Source organism: Equus quagga, chromosome 11, assembly GCF_021613505.1.
Source record: "Equus quagga isolate Etosha38 chromosome 11, UCLA_HA_Equagga_1.0, whole genome shotgun sequence".
NCBI classification, from domain to species: Eukaryota; Metazoa; Chordata; class Mammalia; order Perissodactyla; family Equidae; genus Equus; species Equus quagga.
The window spans coordinates 57,694,531-57,720,234 of NC_060277.1; the positions used below are offsets into that span (position 1 = coordinate 57,694,531).

At 49.5% G+C, this 25,704-nt stretch overlaps 1 protein-coding gene across 10 annotated transcripts in view; it reads left to right on the forward strand.

The window, feature by feature from the left end:
• The window catches only part of EPN2 (epsin 2), a 79,977-nt gene that overhangs the window by 24,345 nt on the left and 29,928 nt on the right, over window positions 1-25,704 (forward strand). For 6 of the 10 annotated variants that reach the window (XR_006890867.1, XM_046677866.1, XM_046677871.1 and 3 more), the window contains exon 2: window positions 12,812-13,573. Coding sequence is in view for 9 of the 10 variants with exons in the window: in XM_046677866.1 (XP_046533822.1) it covers window positions 12,979-13,573 (595 nt within the window). In the remaining variant the exon portion in view is untranslated. Of the gene's footprint in view, window positions 1-7,553; window positions 7,687-9,920; window positions 9,943-10,324; window positions 10,522-12,553; window positions 12,575-12,811; window positions 13,574-25,704 lie in introns of those variants that run through there. The other 4 variants (XM_046677867.1, XM_046677869.1, XM_046677868.1 and 1 more) reach the window with 4 other exon arrangements.

The window sequence follows — 25,704 nt, forward strand, 5'->3', positions numbered from 1 at the left end:
ATCTGGAAATAATCCAGATGTCCATTGACAGCAGAATGAGTGGATAAATTGTTAAATATGAACATAGGCAAATATCATGCAGCAGTGAAAATGGATGAACCACAGCCAGCTGTACGTAGCAGCATGGATGAATCCCAGAAGCATAGTATTGAGTGACAAAAGCAGGTTGTGGAAGATCATATATTATTTAGTTTTACAACATATGTGGTAAAATTATTTTCTTTTTTGAAAAGCAAGGGGCTGAAGAATCCAGAACCTGAGCTGTTTGCCTGGAGCTGGGGTGGGGGCGAGGGGAAGGACCTCCTGGGTGGGCACATGGTCGTGCTCTAGGCCTTGAGGGGACCTCGGGTCACAGGGGCTCATTTTGTTTGTGCCTCACGTATGATTTGCACTTACTCTTTTATATGCAGCCAACAGTACATAATAAAAATTTACGAAAACCAAGGAGCAGCAGGAAGACGTTAGGCTGACTTAGGTCTTTTGTAGGGCAGACTCTTGACATTCACGAGTTAGAAGGAACATTTCCTCCGAATGGATCCAGTCAGCGTTGCAGAGTGAATAAAACACTGGGAGTGTCTCCAGCAGAGGAGGAAGGAGAGAAATAATATATTTTACTCTGTACCAAAAAAGGAAGTTTACCTTTCAGCATTGAGACCTGTTTTTTTCTGAGTGGTATTTCAGATGACAACAGCTATTTCAGAGGAATAATGGAGACTTCTCAAGTTGTTAAAGTTGGTGTAACTGATTTAGTAGAAGACGTGGTTATAGCCAGAGAGACAGCATTGCTTAAGGATGTGAGTTCTGAAGAACAATTTTTTAAAAATAGTTTTGGAGTCTCTGTGGTATTTCAGACTTCCACCTTGCCTGATTTCATTGTATTGCCAATCTGTAAAAGCGCACACATTTCAAGGTTAAGCTTTCTTGAAGAGCATTAAAGCCATTTTCCTTTTGCTGACTGTGCTGGAAGGAGCTGGGAACGCCAGGCTCTGATCCTGGTAAGCGCTAAACCACTCTGGGCCTTGGTGTCTGCATGGGACCAGTTCTGAGGCCCTTCCAGTTCCAGCGTCTTTGCCCCTGATCGCTTGGCGTGGTGAGCTGCCTGGGGAAGGATCTCCTCTGGCCAGCTGAACTGCCGTAGGAAAATAGTTGCTTCTCTCCCATCTTCTGGCCCCTTAAACATCTAGACAAGAGGGACCTTTCTAGGCCTGCAGATTCAGCAAGAGAAATTCATTGTTCTCATGACTTTGAGCACTAGATTTGTCTGAAGTCAAATGGAATAAGAATAGGGATTAAGAGAATGGGATCAAAAGCTGGAGGTCTGGGTTCAGATCCTCATCCTGCCACTTGCTGGCACTGTAGCTTGGGCCAGTTATGTAACCTCTCTGTGCCTCAACTTCGTCTATAAAATGAGGATGGGGCCAGCCCTGTGGCACAGCGGTTAAGTTCACACATTCTGCTTCAGTGGCCTGGGGTTCGTGGTTCGGATCCCAGGTATGGACCTACATACTGTTTGTCAAGCCATGCTGTGGCAGGTGTCTCACATATAAAGTGGAGGAAGATGGGCATGGATGTTAGCTCAGGGCCAGTTTTCCTCAGCAGAAAGAGGAGGATTGGCAGCAGATGTTAGCTCAGGGCTGATCTCCCTCAAAAAAAAAAAAAAAAAATAATAGTCATAAAATAAAATGAGGATAATAATAATAATAATAACTCCCTGTAGCATTCTTAGGAAGATTCAGTGAGTAGACGTGTGTGACGTCCTTAGAACGTGCCTGGCGTATAGTCAGAGTTCAGTTAGTATGCATAGATTCTATTTAGAGAGCCTCTTTTCCTGTTACTGTTCTTAGTTTATTCTATTATGATTACTAGTATCAAAGAGTTAGCACATCCGAGACCTTTCTTCCAAGTACCAGCTGCAAAGGAGAAGAGCAGGCACTGGTCACTGTGTCTGACAGGTTGTCTGTATGGTCAGGAAGGAGATGCTTGTGGATAAGAGTGCCTACCAAACCGCTAGGTGGTTTCAGCCCAGCATGTTTGTCACGGAGGTGCTTCTGTGGGCTCTCATCTTCTGCCTTGGAAGTCCTCGTAGAGTGGGCCTCAGGGACATGCTGAGAAACATCTTTATAGACGTTCTCACTTTGGCACGGCCGGAAAGGAAGCAGATATTTGGGCACCTATTATTTGCTGTCCCTCTCTAGGCACCTCCTCACAGCAACCCTGAGCAGCAGCTGTCGGTACCTGCATTTGAGAGGTGGAGACATAGAGGCTCAGGAGAGCACATCAGCTTGCCTCAGGTCACCCAGCTGGAAAGGCAGAATGTCGATCCATGTGGTCAGAATAAGGAATATCCATTTTCTTTCTTTCTTTGTTTTTTTGAGGAAGATGAGCCCTGAGCTAACATCTGTGCCAACCTTCCTCTATTTCATATGCGGGATGCCATCACAGCGTGGCTTGATGAGTGGTATGTAGGTCTGTGCCCAGGATCTGAACCTGAGAACCCTGGGCCACCCAAACAGAGTGTGTGAACTTAACCACTACGCCACCAGGCCAGCCCCAAGAAATATCCATTTTAGCACTTGCATGCTGCCCAAGGCTGGCTGGCTTTGCTCCTGAGCCCAGGCTCTCGGGCACATTGAGTCGTGTCTGCCCTGAGACACATGTGCTGCCCTGTGTGGCCCAGGCTTCAGTGGTGGCTGTTCACGCATTGTGGTGAGCATTCATTAAGCACCAGGTATGACAGTTCCTGTCTTCAAACAGTTCATCGTTGGGCAGGCAGTCAGTAATTGGCGTATAGCAGCTGTTTTGTTTTTCTTTTTCTTTTTTTTTTTAATTTTTTTAATTAGTGTTATGATAGATTACAACCTTGTGAGATTTCAGTTGTACATTTTTGTTAGTCATGTTGTGGGTACACCACTTCCCCCTTTGTGCCCTCCCCCCACCACCCCTTTTCCCTGGTAACCACCGATCAGATCTCCTTGTCAATATACTAATTTCCACCTATGAGTGGAGTCATATAGAGTTCGTCTTTCTCTGACTGGCTTATTTCGCTTAACATAATACTCTCGAGGTCCATCCACGTTGCTGTGAATGGGCCAATTTTGTCTTTTTTTATGGCTGAGTAGTATTCCATTGTGTATATATACCACATCTTCTTTATCCAATCATCAGTTTCTGGGCATGTAGGTTGGTTCCACGTCTTGGCTATTGTAAATAATGCTGCGATGAACATAGGGGTGCAACGGACTCTTGAGATTTCTGATTTCAGGTTCTTAGGATAGATACCCAGTAATGGGATGGCTGGGTCATAGGGTATTTCAATTTTTAACTTTTTGAGAAATCTCCATACTGTTTTCCATAGTGGCTGTACCAGTTTGCATTCCCACCAACAGTGTATGAGGGTTCCTTTTTCTCCACAACCGCTCCAACATTTGTCGCTCTTGGTTTTGGATGTTTTTGCCAATCTAGCGGGTGTAAGGTGATATCTTAGTGTAGTTTTGCTTTGCATTTCCCTGATGATTAGCGATGATGAACATCTTTTCATGTGTCTATTGGCCATATTCATATCTTCTTTTGAGAAATGTCTGTTCATGTCCTCTGCCCTATAGCAGCTGTTTTTAACTCAAGTTATAGAGCCCAAAAGGGAAACAGAAACTGAGAGAATAGCTCCCAAACTCTTAATTCTGGTGGTCTGAGTAGATGGGATTAGGGATGATTTTTTAAAATTTTCTTATTTTTTGCCTTTGTGTTCATTCACTCATCAAATGTTTATTGAGCACTCACTGTGTGCCAGGCTGTGTTCTAGGCACTGAGGAGATAGCAGTGAAGACAGGCAGGGCCCTGCTTTCATAGACGGCATGAGGGGCATAGGAGATAAACAAACAAACAGGTGCATAGGCAAGAAAATGTGCCATAGAGAGAGGGTCTCTGCCGAAAATGAAAACTGGTGACTTGATAGAGTGACTGGTGGTTCTGAGGAGGTGATGTTTAAACTGCGGTCTAAAATGACAAGAAAGAGCAGTCTAGTGACAGTCATGGGGAAGGATGGCAGGCAGAGGAGACAGCAGGTTGGTAGAGTGGGAGGCAAGGGCCAGTTTGGCACATGAGTTTCTCTGAGGTGACAGCAGATTGTTTCAGTAATAAGGAAGAGACTGGAAAAGAGAGTGCAGCACGTGAGTGGCACATAAAGAATTAACCTTCAGGACGTGGCCTTCCCCAGGGCCCAAATGTAGGATAACTTGGCATATCCTTTAACCTAGTGCTGAGGTGAGCCTGTCCTCTGGTCTCTGGCAGCCCCATCTCATGCTATTTAGGGTGGGGTAGGGACCAAGGTCCCACCTGTGAGTTGTCTGGCCAGCAGGCATCAGCCACCACTACCTGAAGTCCATAGAAGTAACTCCCTTAACTGCCTGCGGAAATCTGCCTTGTTCTTCACTGCCACTGTGGACAGAGTCAGACATGACCTCCCACAACTGCTGGTTCAAGGGCAGAGGTGAGGAAACCACTCATTTTTGTCGTGGCTTTGGTTTGTGCCTACACAATGTGGAAATACCTGTTCCTTAGCCGCAGAGTTCCTCTTGGCAAGCATCTTGAGTTCCTTTTGAGAAAAGTCTTAGGTCACTGCTGTGCCTCAGACCAGGTCTGTGGGGTCCTGGCCACAAGATCCATGGCTCACCCTCCCTTTGCTGCCACTCTCTCCCTGGCTCCTGAGAGATGGCGACAGCCCAGCACTTAGCGCCACCGCAGCAACCAGCCAGCTCTAAATTAAGCATGAAATCATGGGAATTCTAAATTTTCCCATGCAGCTCTGCATTTTTTTCAAATGTCTCAAGCTGGAAAATTGTACTGATCAAATGGTAATCCATAGCTGGGCCTGCCCCATGGGGTGGGGTGGATATGTGAAGCCGTCAAATGCCCCCATTCTGTGGTTCCCAGTCTTTGGGTGGCATTGCCATCTGCCGTTAGTGGGTATTTCTAGTAGCAGAGTCACAGCGTGTCGGAAATGGAGACTCTGGCCCAGGGGTCACACACAAGCTGCCTTCCTTGGAGGAAGGAAGAGTTCCGAGGGCTGCTCTTTGTACTTCCAAAGGCCTACGGGAAGCCCTACCCTTTTGCCGACCATGGAACCCCACAGGCCAAGAGAAACATCCACTGCTAGGCTTGTGGCTGGAATTCTAGCCCTTCAGTCACTGACTTGTGGCTAAGGCTGGTCACAAGCTTGAGCTCCCCTGTGACGCCATAGAGACGGCAGGAAATTGAGCCATTTGTTAGAAAGGGAGCCTTGGGACTTGAAGATTTTGGGGAGAGCGACTGGTCTATCCCATCATTTTAGAAGCAAGGAGTCTGATCACTGGCTTGCCTGGTGCTGCAGAGTGGTCACGGTGCTGGATCCAGATCTCTGGTTTCCCAGCTCCTGATTCTGTGCGCTCTACCACACCACTCGGTTTGCTTTTCGGCATGACTTTTTAAGAATGCTGTCCGTGATTAAACTAGTTTGAGGAGTAGAAGAGAGGTGGGGGAGCATTAAGAATTCTCTTTTTCCTTTCCACGTTTCTGCATGCCCTAGATCCACTTGCCAGGGTGTTTGATTGATCCTCGACCCTGTGAGGGAGGTGCAGCTTGTCACACCCCCGCTTCCTGGATCAGGGAGTGAGGCTAAGTGACCATGTCAGATGGCCAGGGTGCAGCCAGAATGGCCAGAACCCTGTTTCCTAACGTGGGTCCTTGCTTCACACAATCTTTAAAAATGACTGCATTTCAGCACCTATGTAATCTGCACCCACAGGCCGCTCTTCCCAGAGACTAAATGCTCAGGGCACATAGGTAAAGAAAAAGGAAATTCCTCATGTCTGTTTTCAGTACTTGATTTCTGCTTTTAGAAAAATTAAGGACACATAAAGTCATGGGAGGCTGTCTGACATCTGATTGGAGCTCTCCTGTGCTTGTTCCAGTGACTGTCAGATCCTGGGGGAGCTCCCCGGGTGGCTCTCTGCAGGAGGCCCTCCTGCCTCTCCTGAAGGGCCTTGTTGGCCAGCATGGGGGCGGGGCCTTCTCCCCATTTGGTGGGAGGTTTGCTGACTTTCCTCCCCTAGAAGGGAGAGAGGAGAGTGCATGGGCAGTTTAACTTTACCTGCTTTATCATCTAGAGGTCATCTAAAACGTTTGTTTCCCTCGAAATTCTTTAAGTATGTGAATCCAAGTTTTTTTCTAAGCTGCTTTTTGGATAGTGATATAAAATTTGACTGCTCTACCCAACAAGCATTCATTGGCATACTTCCAGCCCATGTTCAGTTAGTGAAGAGGACATTTCTTTTTTGGGCTGTAACTCACTGTTTTTCTGGTGTTTATAAAGTAAAGGGTTTTTTCCCTTTTCACTTCTCCCCTCTGCGTGAGCAGTAGTTCTTAGGCTCTAAGTTATTGCTGGCTTGGCTGATGCAGTCATAATAGTCCTTTCTCTTTAGGCTGAAATGATTACTGTGGAAAAGAATGTGGCACTGTCCATATTGTCCTAACTGGACCGTTGTCTTCTGGAGAGCCAGCTCAGTTTGGTCACATGAGCTGCGGTCTCAGCCACCCCTTTACTGAGCCTCCTTGTGATGGCTGTGGTACCCTTTTCCCCAGTAGGAAGATGGAGATATTTCCAAACTCATGGTCCGTACGCACAGGGAAACTAGAGCCAGCTAATCAAGGCTTGCAAAGTAGTTCACACACTTAGTGTTTGTGTGAATCATACGGTGACCCCCTGGCACTCACTTCAGGATGCCTAGAAATCACTATGGGGGCTTGTACAGGCGTCACATCCCCTCAGGGCTGCCCCCAATTTACTGTGTGTCTGGAGTTTTGAACAGTCTGCCCAGGAGATTCTGGTTTATATACCCTTCCCACAGCTCTTCCTGTCATCTGCTTTGAGAAAAATGGAGTACATGTGAAGTCGCTGGAGACTGCCGGACATGGATAGATTGAGCTGCTGTCTGGAGTGAAGATCTTCAATTCGCCCAGTACTGTTTGTTGATTTTGCGTGGATTGTCGCAGGCAGCGTTGGTTGACCTGTGACTGTTAGGTTTTGGGAGGAGGGAGAGACAATTGTTGCTGTTCCCTTATAGCTGGTCTTGATCCCTGATAATGATCCCTGATCCCTGAAAAGCCACTATCAAAATCGCCTTAGGGATTTGGTGAGGGATTTGGGGTAGACTACGATGGATAGGACCTGGCCCCCGCGCCTTGCTGTCACAGAAGCACAGTGGCTGAGAGACTCATGGCTTTGACCAGGGACCCGCCTGGGCTGCTGGGAACCATGGGAAGCCTCCTCTTCTCCTATGACTGGGAACTCTAGGTTTGGAAGGAATGTCCCCACCCAGCTCTGCAGGCCCTTAGAGCACATTTTTATGGAATTTTTCTTGCCTCCAGGGGCATCACTCTAGCCTTGGAATTTTTTGTTTGTTTAGGTTTTTTCTATTTGCTGTTTTCTTCAATCTATTTCCAGTCTCCACTGTGTTTCGAATTTTGATTGTGTTTCAAATACGCCAGAATTTTTCTTCCCCAGCTTGTCCCCTGCAGATGTAGTGATCCAGCTGTTACTCTGTTGTCACCATTATAAGCCACTCTCGACAAAGAGCGATGATCCCAGGCTTTGACTGGGGTGCCTGCATTTTGAGGAGTGATGAGCCTCCCTGGGAAGGACGCAGCTCCTTGGTGAGCCTGGGGCTGTGGGTCAGGCGTGAGTGAGGAGAGCCTGGTTGGTGTCCCTGCACTTCTACCTGAGGCTCTGCGTAGGCCCAGGCTCTATATGTTTGTTGTTTGGCTGTTGCTGGCTTTCTTCCTCTCAGGGTACTTGTTGCACGGGGCTTGCTGTTGCAAATGACAAAAGCACACACTGCTGTGGGTTACAGAATGACCGCATTGGCTCATGCAGCTGAGGAGTGCAGAGGGTAAATGGCTTCAGGCGTAGGTGGACCTAGAGGTACAAATGAAGTCCTGTCTTGCTCCTTCGCCATCTCTTGGCTCCTTGCTTGCTTCTCTGTAGGCTTCAGACTCAGGTAAACCCTGGCTCTGTGGTGGCTTCCAGCCCCTTGCCAACCTTGCTGCTTTCCCAGTAGTTTCAGGGCCCGTCCAGAGAGGTCTCTGGTGGCCCGGTCTGGATTGTCCACCGCCCCTGATCTAGCCACCATGGCTGGGGGCCCATGGTGCTCTGATTAACTGGACCTGGGCTGGGCTGGGCCTACTCCTGGCCGCTCCCCCCACCAACGATGGAGGCTCTTTCTGAGATAAGGGGATATGGGTATTGCACAGGCAGAAACAATGCTGGACATGAAATATTCTTTGGCTTAAAGAACTTTCCCTAGTACTGGGGACTGACTGTAGAAAAGTGAGAGTCCCCTTTCATACTGAACAGGCTGGCTTTGATGTGGAGTCTCGGAAGCTCCCAAAGGCCTTTTGGAAGTCCCAACAGAAATGTATATTGGCCACGGTGAGACTTTCCAGGCCAGCTGATATGTTCAGTTTCTTTGCCCGTGGTTTGATTTTATCGACTCGGTGTGGCTACCAGTGGTTTTCTCATGTGCATCAGAAACACTGATTCTTTTTTCTTTTTAATTTTTTTTTTTTAAAGATTGGCAGCTGAGCTAACATCTGTTGCCAATCTTTTTTTTTGCTTCCTTCTTCTTCTCCTCCTCCCCAAAGCCCCCCAGTACCTAGTTTCACATTCTAGCTGTAGGTCCTTGTGGTTGTGCTATGTGGGACGCCACCTCAGCATGGCTTGATAAGCAGTGCCATGTCTGCACCCAGGATCCAAACCGGCAAACCCCTGGGCCGCTGAAGTGGAGCGCGAGAACTCAACCACTCGGCTACAGGGCTGGCCCCAGAAACCTTGATTCTTAACAAAGTGAATTTTTAATTAGTACAGTTTCAAAACAGGCTCTTCAAGGCTGAGGCTGGAGTGGGGAGGTATGGTGGAGGTTGTGGTGGTTGGGAGCCCCTGCTCACCTCATTCAGGAAAATAAGTGGATGTCCTCTGGCTCCTGTTCCAGCTGCTTTGGCAGGTGCAGAAAGATTTGTTTGCCTTGAATAGTAAATCTCAACTTGAAGTCTTTTTGCTGTTTCCATTCAAAAATATTTAAAGTTGTACCGATTATACAAACTCATGTGCTTCATTTACCACTTACCGTAAAGTAGTTCTAAGTAATATCTGGCAGTAGAACTAGATTTCTAAAGGCATTTCTAGTTACTGATGTTTGTCCCTTTAGCTGTCAGTGTTTAGCTTTTGAAAACGAGTCCTCCTACTTTTTTTTTTGGCTATCTTGGTCTAAACCTTTAACAAAGTTTGTTTTTCCTCCCTATTTTGACAACCCGCTCCTGCCCCTCACCCACTGTCTTCCCCATATCTGGCTTAGAGGTCCTTAATAAATGATTGGATGTTTGTGAACTGACCACAGTTCCCCAGACTTGAGTGAAGAGCCCAGAAGGTAACAAATGCTCCTGTTTTAGTTGCTTTTGCATGTGCATTAGTTCAGGCTCAGCAAGCTGGAAGCGGAAGAAAACTGGCAAATTGAGAAGGAAAGTTTGGAAAGTGGAGCGTGCAAACTATTCAAAAAGGAGTGAGAACGAAACAAAACTCAGGTTCTAGAAATAACAGGATGTCTACTTGAGGATGGTGTGTGTTTGGGGCTTGCTTTTAGGAGGGAGCGCCTGGTGGATTTTTGCTGGGAGGGGAAAGGTTTAAGTGTTTACAGCCAAATCCTGAGGTTGAGGGGGAGAGGTTTAAAATGGGAAAAGCTAGGTCTGAGGTCCGCATAGGCAGGCGCAACTGAGCCACAGAGGTCCACATCTTTAAGTGGAGCAACCTGGGACATCTTGTGCCCAGGCTAGCACTGCTGTGGTTTTGCAGCCCACCCTCCTGTGGCCAGGTTCTCTCATGGCTGGAATTGGCAGTTCCCGTCTGCAAAGTCTCAGGTGAGGTGTGTAACTCAGTTGACTTTGAAAATGGTTTCTCGAAGGCACGTTTGCTGTCCTTTGTCCTGTCAGGAATTTCTCATTCTCAGATCTCACCCTTCTCACCATTTGCCTGTCCTGAAAGCTGTTCTTGTCTATAGCTTTTAAGAAAATAGCAGGCAGCCATTCAAATTAATATAGACTATACATATCTTTTCTGACTATAACAAATATTTCATTAGCTTTTTCCTTCTTGAAGCCTAAATGTTTCAAAGAGACTGCCAACAGATATCTTTACAAGTTGAGCCTGTTAGAGAAAGCCCCCACCTTGGTCTACAGCCCCTCTTTCTAAATTGTTTGGCATTCCTTTCCCAGCCTTTGCCCAGAGGTACCTGGGCCCTCGCTCGCAGAAATTGCTGCCTTTTCTTTGCCACCGAAGACCTAGAAGGCTCAGTGGGTGCCCTCGCTGGGCCTCACGGCTTCTCCTCTGCTTCTCCCTTCGGAGGACACCGAGTCCAGCTGTTCTGGTCCACTCCCCAAGGCAGCCAGACTAGAGGAGGGGCAGCAGAGCCTAGCACGTCATTTCTCCCTCAGGAAATGGTGGGTTTTGTCATTATATTTTCAACTGTTTGAGGCCTTTTTACCAGGACCATTTGCTCTCTTGCTTAATCGATGCTGCTTCCTGACCTGGAGGAAGGTGCCCCAGGGTTTCTTCAGTGTTGGATCCCAGCTCTCCCTGCTTCTCCAAGAAGCAGGACAGTCACACCTGCTGTGCATCAAATGGAATGACAAATGGAAGTGCCTGGTGGTCCCTGGCACATCGTAGGGCCCCTGGGCATTGTGTCCATCCAAATGTTACTACTGATTTTGACAAGTATTTGCACTTTAAGTTGGGAGATGCTCATTAAAAATCAAAGTGTTCTTTTTTCCTTTTCAAGGCGCATCCCACCTCTGCTAGCAGTGAATGAAAAACCTAATTAAATTGAATGTGTGGGTCACTGTGAAAGTTTTTATCCCTGGTCCTTCTACAGCTTTGGAGGATTTGTGAGAGCTGGCCAGATCAGTGGAGAGGCAGAATAGGCCTGCCTTCAGCTGAAGCCCCTCCTGTGGTTTCAGCTGGAGGCAGAGTTCTTGGCGTATTTGAGGGTGGAGAGAAGGCCCTTTTGGCTGGAGCACATGTATTGATTGTCACCACGATGAAATTTTATGAGCTGCCTTTTTCTTATTTGTATGGGTACATGTGATGAGTGATCATTGCGTTTCCTGTTGCTTTTCCTGCTCCTGACACCTTTTTTTTTACTTTTTCTTTTGATGTGTCCGTTGCCTGTCTGAGGCTATATGTGAGGAAGGTGGGAGCTGTCCGTTGTTTTTCTAGCAGAAGCAGCGCAGCAGCTTGGAGAGTAAGGACCCCTGCAAGAGGAGAGAGGACGGTCCTAGCTGGTTGACCTTAGTCAGCTGACCTCATAACTCCAGGCCTCAAGTTCCTCATCTGTACCGTGGGAAGAATAATCATTCCCCAGAAGGTTTCGTAAGCGTTACGTGGGACAGCCTGGCGTGAGGCTGCCACAGCTCCTTCACAGGCCAGACGAGCCCAGCAGGCAATAGCTGGGGATGTGGGTGGGGGATGGTAGGACAGTGGGTAGTATGGCCAGACTCCAGCTGTGCTGCTCTGTCTTCGGCAGTCCCTGGCGTCTTCTGGGCCTGTTTTCTCACTTTGAGGAATAACCTGTGTCACCACTTCCCTTCCACCTGCTCAGGTCTCCTCAGCTTTGAAGACCATACTGAGGGTTATTTGTGGCAGAAAGTGCTTTTTGTGCCTGTGTTTGCAATCCCAACAGCCAGCTAGGTTGGTTGTTCTATCTTTGCATCCTTAGATCCCCTGTGCTCACCTCTGTCCCCTGCCAGACTGTGGCCTTCCTGAGGACAGGGACACAGTTTTTAATCTGTTTCATAAATCTATTCAGTAACATTTATATCTGTGTCAGGCACAGCGCTAGGTGCTGGGTGCTCATTGGTAAGCAAGCCATATGGGGGTCCCCAAACTTGTGGAGCAGAGCCCACTCTTGGAGACGTGGACTTCACTTGAGCTCGGACAGTGTTTCTGCTCTGGAGAGATGGGTAGATGTGTTCGTGCTTGTAGGGCTGAGTGGACCAGCTAATGTGTAACCCTGAGCCTCAGTTTTCTCCTCTGTGAAATGAGGGGATTGGGCCAGAACCAGATTATTTCTAAGGGTGTGTGATACAGCTCAGGCCAGATGCTGGAGAGTTTTTTGAAAGCCCAGTGGAGGGCCTTAGCCGTGCTCTAGAAGAATAGTTGGAAACTTTTACAAAAAGTCAGGAGAAAAGCAGTGCTCACAGAGAATTCCCTGGGCAGCTAGAATCTTAGAATCATGGTAGACCAAAGCCCAAGGTGAAGCAATTTTAAAGGTGTAGATAGGCATTTTTGGGTTACGATATACTGAAATGAGAGGCTTTCTTGCTCCCAGAGGTAATGTAAAATCTGTCAGGACTGACCTTTCCAAACTTTATGATTCTTTTGTAGCTGGCTTTTGCCACGCAGTGAAAATACAATCCATAGAAGAGCCATTCCAGAGGAAGTGTTTTGAAAACAGAACAATAGTCATACTGTTTACTTCTCTTCCAAAGGCTTAAAGTTGAGTTTAAATTTTATTTACTTTTAAAATTTTATTCATTATTAACTTGTAATATTGAGCTTATCTTAGTCTTGAAAGAAAGTTGGACTCTCTCTCATCCTAGGGAGGCTGGAGTGTGTTCACTCACTGCCCCTTGACAGACCTCAATGCCTCTGTTCACAAAATGTCTAAGCCAGAGCCTCCTTCTGTCTTGGAGGAGCTGATGGCACAGTGAGTGCTTCTCTTTCTTTCTCTAGGTCATGGCTTCCGGCTTCCTGGACCTGAGGCTCCCACGGAGGAAATGACTGTCAGGGATCTTGCTCCAGATGTGTTAGAGACTGAACTTTGCATGGTGTGATCTTGCCCAGGACAGGAAATTTTCTCTCTTTGAAGGGCTTTACATTTGTAACAAAGAAAATTAAAGATGACGACCTCGTCTATCAGACGCCAGATGAAAAACATTGTGAACAATTACTCAGAAGCTGAAATAAAAGTCCGAGAAGCCACTTCCAATGACCCGTGGGGCCCTTCCAGCTCTCTGATGACTGAGATCGCTGACCTGACCTACAATGTGGTGGCCTTCTCAGAGATCATGAGCATGGTGTGGAAGCGGCTCAATGACCATGGCAAGAACTGGCGGCATGTGTACAAGGCGCTGACGCTGCTGGACTACCTCATCAAGACCGGCTCCGAGCGCGTGGCCCAGCAGTGCCGCGAGAACATCTTCGCCATCCAGACCCTGAAGGACTTCCAGTATATCGACCGTGATGGCAAGGACCAGGGCATCAACGTGCGTGAGAAGTCAAAGCAGCTGGTGGCCCTCCTCAAGGATGAGGAGCGTCTGAAGGCTGAGAGGGCCCAGGCTCTCAAAACCAAAGAGCGCATGGCCCAGGTCGCCACCGGCATGGGCAGCAACCAGATCACCTTCGGCCGTGGCTCCAGCCAGCCCAACCTCTCCACCAGCTACTCGGAGCAGGAGTATGGCAAGGCTGGGGGCTCGCCGGCCTCCTACCATGGCTGTGAGTAGTGGAAGCGCTCCCCTGCCCCTTGCCAGAGTGCGCTGGGTACAGATGCAACAGCGCTTGGCCACGGCTAGCGTGGGTGCCCTTGGGCTGAGCGAGATCTTACATCTATCCTCTGTTCCCAGCTTTTGGCAGCCCAGACAACAATGCCCTTGGGCTACATCGAGTTACAGTTACTAAGGGGCTTTCAGCCCTCGGCTGCTCTGGTTTGAGGGTCTTGAGAGTCTCTCGCTACTGTGTGATCTGGTTCTGTACACCTGGGCAGGGCTGGCCCCTGGGGAAAAGGCAGGCCTAGGGGCAGATCTTGTCTGCTTCCTCCTCATGGAAGGGCTGGAGCCAAGGGATTGGCCTGCTGCACAAACAGTGGGGAGTTGACTGTATTTGGTAGTTAGGAGGAAACGAATGCTCTTTCTGGATAGTCTTGTTTCTTTCCTCTCACATTAAGTGGTTTTCTAATGACTGGGCTGCAGGTCTCCTGACTGGCTCAGTGTATTTTCTCAGCATCAAGGAGGGTAAGATGGTATGTCTCTGTCTCACGTGAAGAAGGAGAAGGCAAAAACCTCTGCAGGTGTCAGTGTGGGCAAGGCCTCCTTTCCCAACATGAGGATGAAAGTTCTTGGTTATTTGGTGGCATGGGTGGTCTATGCTAGGTGTGCTGCTCTGTTTTCTCGTTTTACATCTCGGATTACTTGGGTCTTTGCCCAACGTTCAGAAGAGATTTCAGGGAACAGAAGTGGAGTTCAGGGCGTGATGGAAGCTGGTCTCTGTGAGCTGTGTTGGCATCCTGGCCATTCACTGAAAGTGGTCCCAGGAATGGCACCCCTCTACTTTCACAGTATGGTGTTGAGATAGGTAGTCCTGGTGGCCTGCAGGGGTTGGGTGGGGTGGGTGATGCAGAAATTGTATCTTCTGGCTGTAATAAAAACAGAAGTTCAAGTCCCCATACCCTTTCTTTTTGGAATCAGTAACACTATGTCAGCATAACAGAAAACTTTTTTCTTTCTTTTTTTAAAGGACATTGTTTGTAGTTTGGCAAACCCCTGTCAACCCTTGCTTAGTCAGTGCTTCTGTTACCAGACCACTTACTCAGGTTTCCTGCTTTTGCAGGTTTCAATTTGATTTTGTACTGCCACCAGCAGTATTTGTACTGCAGCATTTTGAGAAATGTGTCAAATAGGAGATTTGCATAGTAAAGTCAGAGTCCGCACCCCCCCCCCCCGGGAATTCTAAATTATTATCAAGCTTGGAGAGATTAGTGTTTTATTGTCCTATTTCTAGTTATTGTTGTTTTCCCCACTTAGTTTGAACTGTTCCACTTAAGCAAAGGTTGTGACCTTAATGAAACCACTCGGAACAAATGGAGCCCGTGTCTCCAGAGGTCTCCCTATGGGCTAGGTTTCATCAGAAAATGAAGGTTGCCCTTTAAGAAATGAAGTTGTTGTTTTTCTCTCAAGGATCCTCGTTCCATCCTCCAGAAAGGCCCTCTGAATTGAGTTGGTCTCAAGCCACCTTGACTTCCACTTTGGGAAGTGACTGTGGCTGTACTATATGGCCATGGGAGCTGTTCTTCTCTCGACATGTGTTTTGCAGTCATTATTCTCAAGAAGCCAGAGGATAGAAAGTGAGGAGCTGAAATAGCGTCCATCTCATCAATAGTCTGTGGGACGTTCCGGTGCTAGGAGAGGCGGTGAAGGTGCAGGAGCTTGGGGGTCTGGGTCGGGCACCCAGTCACACGTCCTGCCAGCCTTCCACTGGCCTGATCGATGCTGCCATGCTCCCAGCTCTAACAGCTTCTGGTTCCCTCAGATGTTGAGCTTCAGCTGCATGTTCAGGTTAGAATGTGGTCAGCTGGCTATTCACCATCTCTGAGCCTATGGGGCGTTGGCCTCACCCGCACCTCTGCCGCTCCCTCTCCCTCTAATGGCATGTCTTTCTCTGTGTGTATGTGTGTGTGTCCCTGCCCGACAGCACCCGAGGCCTCACTGTGCCCCCAGCACCGCACAGCAGCCCCGCTGGGTCAGAGTGAGGAGCTGCAGCCACTGAGCCAGCGCCACCCCTTCCTGCCGCACCTGGGGCTGGCCTCCCGCCCAAATGGCGACTGGTCCCAGCCCTGCCTCACTTGTGACCGCTCAGCCCGAGGTGGGACGGCGGTTTGCTTTTCTCCTTCCTAGAAATGCTGGGCTGCTTGCTGGGGGTGTGCTTGTTGTGTCAGTACAGCCAACTCTCTCCCTGTCTCCTTCTGGGCCTCATGGTCCAACCTCCAGTGGCCCCAGGGCCCCTGTCTTCCTCCCTCCCTAGGAGCTCATGGCCTAGCCATGCTCCCCTCACGCCATCACACGTCACTGCCAGAAGTTCTGCTGAAGGGTTAATGGGGGAGCTGCTGTTTGGGGGAGGCATGGGGTGATTGTCCCCATGCCCTGAAAACTGAAGGGGCTCCACTGTCTGCCAGACCCAGGCGTGGTGGAGGACTGAGCCAGAAACGTGCGGTTTAAATCTCGCAGCGCTGGGCAGCCCTGAGGGCCTCAGGGGACAGTTGCTGGAGGCCACCGTCCTTGATGCAGTGACAATACCTCGCTGAGGACAGGATGGGCTTGTTTTTGCTTCTCAATTAACTGCCGTCCTTCCTGAAATCCCCATCACCGTGGTAAACAGAGAGTTAGCTGTACTGTCAATTCTAGGTCACAGTGTTTGAAGATACCTAATTGAATGGGTAACTGAAAATGGGGCTTCTCTTTTGACTAATTAATAATGTATCCTGGTCAGTCTACAACTGTTGCAGATTAAACTGAAAACAGATTTTTCACTGTTGCCTATGAGAAAATGCTCTCAGTCTAATCTACCTTCAGTCCCAAGTGGGGCCCCGCCACAGAGCAGAAAGCCGCCTGCTCTCTTCTGCTCTTACTAGAAGGGGCACCAGCGGAGAGCCTTTTTGCGACTTCCCGATAAGGTGGCCAGCCTTTATCCAGCCCTGGAAACGGTTACTGTTCATTCATGCCTCATTAATATTACAGCTTGTCTGACTTGGGGATTTGATCACTCTGTTTAGCTCTGGGAGATTTTCCTTCATCCTCCTTTAACGGTTTATACAGGATTTTGTAAGGAGGGCCAGCTTTGCACCTCAGAGAATGCAAAAGGTCAAAGTGTGTTTGAAGGATCACCCAAAGGCATTTGAGTTACATGCCCGTTTCTCCCACCAGATCTTCAGGGCCTCTTCCCGCAGGTTCCCAGTGATCCCCAGAATTCCAGGAGCTCCCTTTTTGTTTTTCCCATGTTCTACCTATCCAGTAACTGGTAAGGTCTGTTTTGAGTCTGGGTGATTAACTGTGTTCACCTGGCCCTCTAGCTTTCCTGGTGGCAGGCAGGCTTTCCTGAGACATTTGTATGTTCAAATCAGGCTGAGCCGCCTCAGCAGTGCTGCCTGCTGCTCCCACTGTGGCCAGGACCAGGTGCCCTGCCTAAGCAGGTCGGTCTTGGTCTGTCTTGCCCATTCAGTTCCCTCTGCTTGGCTGCCTCCCCTGCACACACACATCTGACAAGTTGCTCAAGATATAGACCCCATGTGGATTTCTTTTCTCCTTCAGCTCTGGTAGAAATTAAGGATAAAAATGAGTTTTGGGTCTTTTGGGAGAATTTCTCCTGGCCCAAATGAGTTTTGGACAAACAGGTGTCACACGGTGTCATGTTTCATCCTGTAACCTTTTCGTGTGTGCATTCTTCTCCATATCTCACACCCTCCCCATCATGGGGAGCTGTCTGGGGGCAGGACCTGTCCCATGACTCCTTTCTGTTTTTTTCTTAGCACCTAACAAAGTATTAAGTGTAAGGTAGGTTCTTAATATGTGCACATCTGGGGCTGGCCTGGTTGCGCAGTGGTTAAGTTTGCACGCTCCACTTTGGTGGCCCAGGGTTTGCCGGTTTGGATCCCAGGTGTGGACCTACCCACCACTTATCAAGCTGTGCTGTGGCAGGCGTCCCACATATAAAGTAGAGGAAGATGGGCATGGATGTTAGTTCAGGGCCAGTCTTCCTCAGCAAAAAAGAGGAGGATTGGCAGTGGATATTGGCTCAGGGCTAATCTTCCTCAAAAAAAAAGTGCACATCTGCAGATTTGCTTTGAAGATACCAGCTTGGAATCCAGCAGAGGAGAAGTCAGTCAGACTGACACCAGCCATTCAGAAAATGGTCTCGTGAAATTCATGCTATGGTTCAGGGGAGACATTTGTGAGGGGCACACTTAGGACCCCAGAACCTGCAGGGGAGGCGTGGTGGGCACAGGTGCAGACTCAGGGTAGGGGGCGAGTGGAGGCAGATGGCTGAGAAGGCCCTGGCCCCTTTATGGGGGAGCAGGCCTGGCCGGGAGGTTATGACCTGCAGTGTGCATGAGGTTTGAGAAGAGCTTCCTTTGACGTAGCGTACCCATTTGATCCTCCCTGTGCCTCCTCCGTCCCTCTCACTTCCACATACATCTGTGGATCTGACCTTGGAAGCCTCTCAGATTCTGTCCTTCATCTCTACTTGCATGGCCTCAATTCAGTGCCAGCTTTCTGATTGGCTTCCTGGCTATTAGGCTCTCCCATTCTTATCTACCCTCCATCTTTATGAATGATACCCTGAGCCCGGGGCTCAGAAAGCTCCTCTAGCTCCCAGCAGTCCCTGCACTGTTCACCCCAGAGCCTTTGACATGGCGGACAGCTCCCTTCCCTGCTGGTCCTTGGTTCTCTGCCAGCTCAGGGCTGTGAAGTCTGCCTCGGGGCACTGCTTTTGGGTTCGCTCTGTGAAGCCTGCCCTGGCTCCGTTCTGGCTCCCACATTCCCTTGTTCACTCTACAAGTGTGTGTTGAGTTCCCATTGTGTGCCAGCACTGTGCTAAGCACAAAGCAGAGCCCCCTGCCACTACTAATGGGAAGAGAGATAATAGATGTGGGGCATTATACAGCATGTAATGTAATGAGTGCTCTAGCAGACAGCAAACAAAAACCAGGACAACCCAGCTGAGTATGAGGAGCAGGGAGGGTGGTCTGCAGTGCTAAGGAGGGTGTCAGAACAAGCCTTGTTGAGAAGGTGATGTCGGAGCAAGGATTGAAGGAGGAGGAGGAGGGAGCTGTGTGAAGGTCTGGAAGAGCATTCCAGGCAGAGGGCAGGAGCAGCTGTGCAAAGGTCCTTAGGTGCGAATGTGCTCAGAATGTTTGCTGAACAGGAAGGCAGCCAGTGTGGCCAGAGCTGAGTGAGGGTGAGTGGCGCGTGAGGTGAGGGTGGGAGTGTGGCTGAGGGCAGGCGTGGAGAAGGTGTAGGGCATGCTTCTCAGATTGCTTCTGGCAGGAAGCATTTCTCTCAATTCCTAATCCATCTCAGGCTGAGACTTTTGTATCAGTGTTTGGATGTTGTAGCAATGTCAGATGTCTAGAAAAGTTTCCAAATGTTCTCTCTCCCTGTACTTGTCTGTCATGGATCACACCCTAAGGAGACTGGTGTAGGGCCTTCTGGGTCATTGGAAGCCCTTTGGCTTTTACTCCATGAGCTGGGGAGGCAGGGGAGGGTTTGGAACTGAGGAAGAACTTGATCTGATTTAGGGATGAGAAGGCCTAAGAGGACCCTCTGGCTATGTATGGGGCAAGACAGGCCTGGGGAGACTAGTCAGGAGAGCACTGTCTTTATCCAGGTGGGAGATGATCGAGCCTGGACCTGATGGAACTGTGGAGGTCTGGGTACATTTTAAAGGAGAGCCAGCAGGACTTGTTGGAGGGCTGGATGGAGGTGAAAGGGGAGTTGAGGACAGCTTTGATGACGGCCACCTGAGCACCTGGGAGGTGGAGCTGCTGTCACCTCACATGAGGGTGGCTATGAGTGGAGCAGGTTTGAGCAGAGGTGGGGTTCCATTCTGGACATGTCGAAGTGTCTACTAGACGTGCAGGTGGAGGTGTGGAGAAGGTCTGAGAAGTCCAGGACTTGGGAGAGAATTCTGGGCAGGAGATGACTCCAGCTCTTTGGCCTCACCTGGCGCTTCTGTGTACTTTACCCTTTTGTGACCCCTGGTGCACCGGCTGCCCTCCCAACCCAAGGCTGAGTCTTTGGCGCACCTGCGTTGGCTACCTTGCGTGATCCTGGTGCTTAGGACTGCAGTGTGCGGGCGAAGCTGTGGGGCCCTGAGGAGGCCTCTCGGGCTGAGGGGTTGGGGTTTTCCTGAGACCACACAGACAGTGCAGCTGGCTTGGATGGAATGGGTGTGAACAGCCTTCCTGTTACCCCACCCAGGGCCCTGTTTACCCTCCCACATTCTGTAGGTCTGGTCACAACATCCAGTAGGCCATGGAGAAAGTGCAGAAGTTCTTGGGGTAGTGGGAACCCACATCAGAGGGGCCACAGGAGGTTGGGAGAATCATCCCCATGAGACAAGGTGGAGACCTGGAACATAAAGATTGCCGCTGTCCTCTGACCTGGAAGCTCTGAAGTCAGGGACGAGACCTCCCACTCTCCGCATCTCTGGGCCCTGGGTTGGTCTCCACCGAGGGAGGGCTGGTGAGAGAAGGAAGGAAGGAATGCCCAGCTCTCGTTCTCAGCTCCCTTGGCTGCACTCCCTGAAGTGGTCTCTCAAGCCAGAGCTGCACTTGCCTTGCCTTGCTGCGGCATGAATGTGTCCCATGTTGCTTGTTGCCTTGGGTTTCTGGGTGGGAGGTCAACTGCCAGCATTCTCGTTCTTAGGGAAAAAGAAGGAAGAAAGAGAATAGAAATCCTCATTGCCCTCTAATTCCCTTGGGTGAATCAGAACCAACCTAATGTCCCAGAAATGAAGTGGGCAGCAGTGGGTTTTGTATGGGGCAGGTGCATGGGGTGGGTGCCACCGCCTGCAGCCAGATCTTGGGCTGTCCTGATGGACACCGTCTCAGTGACACCTCCAGCACTCTGGCTGGTGCAAAGCGGCCTCTGTGGTGTGGCTAACGTATGCTTCCAGGGGAATGTCAGTCCTTGGGGCTGAGAGCTCCTTAGACAAGGGCTGCTCCTGCTCACATATCATAGACAGTGACTGACCAAGTGATTATACTAGAGATTATGACCATTTCATCTATTTGCCCTGCTTCACTCTAGAAAGGATTGGTATTGGCTTACAAAACACATGCAATACCAGAGGATTAAACAGATACCAGAAGAAATTGGGGCAAAAGGAAAATAAGGATAGGAAAATAAGGATAAGAAAATAAGATAAGACCAGGGTCATATACAACTGCTGGAGATGGATCCAAAGATGGCTTTGAACTTCTCAGCCACCAACACCAAAGAGGACACTTTCTCTTTCGTTTCTGGACAAGAGTCCAGGATCCAGATGAAGCCCAGGGAGGCCAGGTGCAGAAGGAGGAGTGCTTAGGTTCACCCGGGGCTGAGCACTGCTGCTCCAGTGGCCGACTCAGTGTCAGGTTTTGTTCTGTTGAAGGCTTCCTCCTCCCTGTCCCTTCACTTGTTGACCGGTAGCAGTGCCCTTTCAGAAAGTCAGAGTCAGCTGGCCATCCTCCACCCTTCAGCAGCTTGAAATCGATGTTGCCGATTCGGTTAGTCTCCTCCTGCTGACTGCTAGTGGAAAGCTTAGTCCGGCTGTTAGCAGAGTAGCTGGCACCCTTCAGATGAGTTCACTCGGTGGCCTCCTTCTGCAGTTCTAACTGGTAAGTTTGGCATGGATGTGAAATAAGAAACTCTACTAGTTTTTTCATTATAAAAGTAGTGCGTGTCCATTCTTGATAGGGTAGAAAATACAAGAAGAAGACAGGAGTATCCTGTAATCTTATTACACAAAGACAACTGTTGTTCACATCTTGGTATTACTTCCTTCTGGATTTTTTTCCTAAGCATTTTGTCTTCCAGGGTTGCAGTTTATTGTAAATGCAACTTTGCATCCCTGGGTTTTGTCTCATAACATTGTAACAGAAGCATTTTCTCCATCCTTCCCCAGTCCTGTGAACATTTTAACAGCTGCGCTCAGCGTTCCGCTGGGTGCAGTTCCTGACTTATCCTCGCCTGATGTTGGACAGTCAGTCGCTCCTCGTGTCCATACTGAGCAGCACAGCCATCTGCAGTGCTAGGGTCCTGGCTGCCTGGACTGAGCATGGGCGGTTTGGAGCCTGCAATTGAGCGGTGTTGTTATGGCCATCTGTCTGTGGGTGAAGCAAACAGGTTCTTAATCTGGAGAGGAATTGAAGGCCAGATCAAGACCCACATCCCCCAAAGGCAGCTGTACTGATGGATGTGGATCACAGGTCTGAATAGTGTTCCATGAAAGCAGAACGAATCTGATGTTTTATATTATGTAGATAATAGAACAACATTATACAAGTGTCATTTATAACCACATGACATTTCCAAAGCACATTTCTCAAATGGTTAGTGTGTTCATTTGTTCATTTTGTAAGCCTGTGTGTGGCAGGCCGGCACTGAGCAGTAAGGGGCTCACGGTTGGCAGCTGAGGCCTTGCTCTCAGTGGGCTTCCAGTTCAGGAGAGGCAGACATGTCAACAGTGTGCCAAGTGTAGTGCCTGGCAGGGGGCCGGGCAGGGGGTTCAGAGCTTCTGTGACCATTGAGCTGTTCTTACTCTGTACACAGTGGGATAGGGTGAGCAGAGGCCACGGCAGACCCTGTATAGTGGCTGCCCTTCAGCTGACTCCTTACCACTGGATCCCCAGGAGAAATAATAGAATTATGCAGTCCGATTTTTTCACTCACTTTCTGTGTGCATTTTTCATGTTGCTACACAGTTACACTTCATTTTAAAGGTTAACCCTCGGGTGGGTTACTAACTTCTGCAAGCTTAAGTCTTTTGTGCTAGCCCTGATGGCTTAGCAGTTAAAGTTCAGTACTCACCACTTTGACGGCCTGGGTTCACTTCCCAGTCATGGAACCTCCCCACCCGTCTGTCAGTTGCCATGCTGTGGTGGCGGCTCACACAGAAGAACTAGAAGGACCTACAACTAGGATGCACATCCATGTACTGAGGCTTTGGGGAGGGGAAAAATGGTTTAATCTTTTAATCTGTAAAATGGCGCTAAGGATAGTACTCTTTCCTGGGTTATTGAGTAAATTACATACGCAAATACATGCACTGCGCACACCTCTTTGCACAGAGGAAATGTTCCGTAAGTGGATCATTCATTATCATCGTTATGATCAGAGTGGTTTTCACCAGTGTAGATAATGTTGTGGTAAATGTCTTTGTGTGGAAAGCTTGCTTTTCTAAGGATTTTTTAGGTTATGTCTTCAATGTAGAGTTCTCAGAAGTGAGATTAGTGGGAAAAGTGTATCAGCATCTTCTGTCTCTTGAAACATTGCAAATGCTTTCCAAACAGGTTGTGCCCATTTGCAGGTGCCCCAGCCATGAATGACCACTGCTCAGTTGATAGCCCCTAAGCCCAAAATGGGTACTGTAATTTTTAAGATCGTTACTAATTTAGTAGTTGGAAATTACTATCAGAACACTCATTTTAAAAGTGAGTTTCCTGTTTATAAACACTGCTCTAAGAAACTGCTGTAGGCGTTTAACTTCTTTAAATTTATTTATTATTATTTTTTAAAGATTTTATTTTTCCTTTTTCTCCCCAAATCCCCCGGTACATAGTTGTGTATTTTTAGTTGTGGGTCCTTCTAGTTGTGGCATGTGGGACGCCGCCTCAGCGTGGCTTGATGAGTGGTGCCATGTCCGCGCCCAGGATCCGAGCCAGCGAAACCATGGGCCGCCGAAGCAGAGTATGTGACCTTAACTGCTCGGTCACAGGGCCGTCCCCTAAATTTCTGATTGAATTAAAAAAGAGGTAAATTCGGTCTTTATTGAGGTTCGTGTCTTTTCCTGTGCCTGCTCACAAGTTTGGGTGCAGGTGGGCAGAGCCCCCTCCTCTCTCCCACACTCTGGCCTCGAGAGCTGTGGATGGCTCCCAGCTCCAATGGTGCCCTCACCCTGGTGCTCCATCCAGAGCGTGACTTCCACCGTGGACAAAGCAGCAGGAACCATGGGGACCCCTGGGAAAACAGCAATGAGAAAAAATTGCTTAATGTTTTGGACAAGCCCTCCCTTCGCCGCCTCCCATGCTGGTGATCTTGTGAGGGAGAGGGTTTAAGCTGTAGCCCAAAGAGAACAGCACAGACTTGCTCCTTTATTTCAGACAGAGGATGGGCTTTGAATCACGCAGACAAATAAAAGGACTGCCTTTTGTCTCTGCTCCACCCGCCTGCCCCCATTTCAGGCTCCACCCTTGTTCCAAGTAGGAACATGGCCGCTGCCCTGGCTCTGCCTCCTTCCCTGGGTTTCAGCTTCTGTGTCTGTAAACTGAGGTGGCAGCACTAATATCTCAGGGTAGTGGTGACGAATGTGTGAGGTGAACCCTTGGAAGTCACAACCATTGTTTTCACTGGAAACTAAACTTGAAAATGAACCCACAGGTGTTTGAACTCCTGCTCTGTGCCTGGAACAAAGCCACTATGGCCCCTACCTGTGTAGAGATTGCCGCCAGGTTGGGGAGATGGCCTGACTGGATAGGTCAACAGTGCAGAGTGCATAAGTACTGATCATGAGGGGTGCAGGTGAGGGCCTCGAGGGGCCCTCTTTGTTAACGCTGCCTGAGTGCTTGCAGAGTGCCTGGCCTGCTAACAGGTGCCTGGGTGATGCCTGGGGGATGGGGGGGGAGGAGTCTGTGATGAATCAGGCCAATAAGAACCTCTGCCCTGTGGAACGTCCTGATGGCACGGTTGGGGAAGATGTGCTACAGAAGGTGGCATTGGAACTGACACTGAGGGATGAGGACATGTTTCTTTTTTCCGTTTGAGGAACAGAAGGAGAGTGCACAGTCCGAAGGCAGGAAGGAGCCTGAGGATTCTAGGAACTGAGTGGAGGCTGGCATGGCAGGTGCCCAGGGGGAGGATGGGCTCGTGAGCAGGGCCAGGCCAGGTGAGCAGTAGCCCGACAGCCAGGGGTGGGTGCGGTTCCTTGCCCTGTGAGGAGGATGCCTGCTTTGGTGTGTGTCGGGAGGTGCTGGGAAGGCCCTGAGATGTGCTCTGGGAAAGGCTTTGATCTCGCAGCTGATAGGGCTGCTGCAACAAAGTGCCACAAACCCGGTGGCTTAAAACAACAGAAATGGATTGTGTCACTCTTCTGGAGGCCAGAAGTCCGAAACCAAGGTGTCGGCTGGGCCGTGCTCCCTCTGAAACCTGCCGGGGTGACTCCTCGCCTTTTGCTGGCTCCGGCTGGTGGCTGCAGTCCTGGTGTTGCTTGGCTAGCAGCTGCAGCGCTGCAGTCCCTGCCCCATTGCCACGTGTGTTCTCCTCTTGTGTGTCTGTCCCTGTGCCTCTCTTGTGAGGACGCCAGTCATAAGGATTTAGGGCCCACCCTGCTTCAGTATGAGGTAACGAATTACATCTCCAACAACCTATTTCCAAAGAAGGTCACACTCGGAGGTACTGGGAGTCAGGACTTCAACATATCGTTTTGGGGGACCCAGTTCTGCCCACAACACCCAGTCAGAAGAAGGCACTCGGAGTGTGAGTCCCCGCCTTGAAGAAGCATCAGAGGCTGCGCCCTGCTCACAGTGGCACGGTGAGGTGCTGCTGAGGGCCAGTGTGAGCCAGGCCAGGCAGAGCCACAGAGCGTTGCTTGTGGCCTTGGGCCAGATGGTCCAGGAATGTTTCCAGGTATAATAGCATTTCAATTAAACATAGTCAGAATCCGGCCGCTTCTTACCTCCTTCCAAAGCTACTTTCTGGCGCAAGCTCCCACCATTGCTCCTGGACCTGTCAGATTGCATCATTGCTCTGGTTAGACCCTCTCAAAGCCCTGCCAAGGGCCCCTGGAACCGCCAGTGTCTTCCATCCTGGCCCTTTGGGTGCACTCTGCCTGCACCAGCCTCAGAGCCCTCCACCCTGCGAGCGAAGCTCCCATCTGCTCTCTGCCTGGCCTCCTCGCTGCCCCCGCCCACCCCAGGCCTCTGCTCCAATATCTTGTGTCAGAACGGCCTTCCCTGACCTCTGAACGCACAGAGTAAGCCCTCCTCTGCCCTGACACTGCCCTTCCCCTTTCCTTGCTTCTTTATGTATGTATTGTCTCTTCCTACTAGAACACGAGCTCCTGGAGAGCAGGGACTTTCCTCAGGCCTAGAGGAGTGC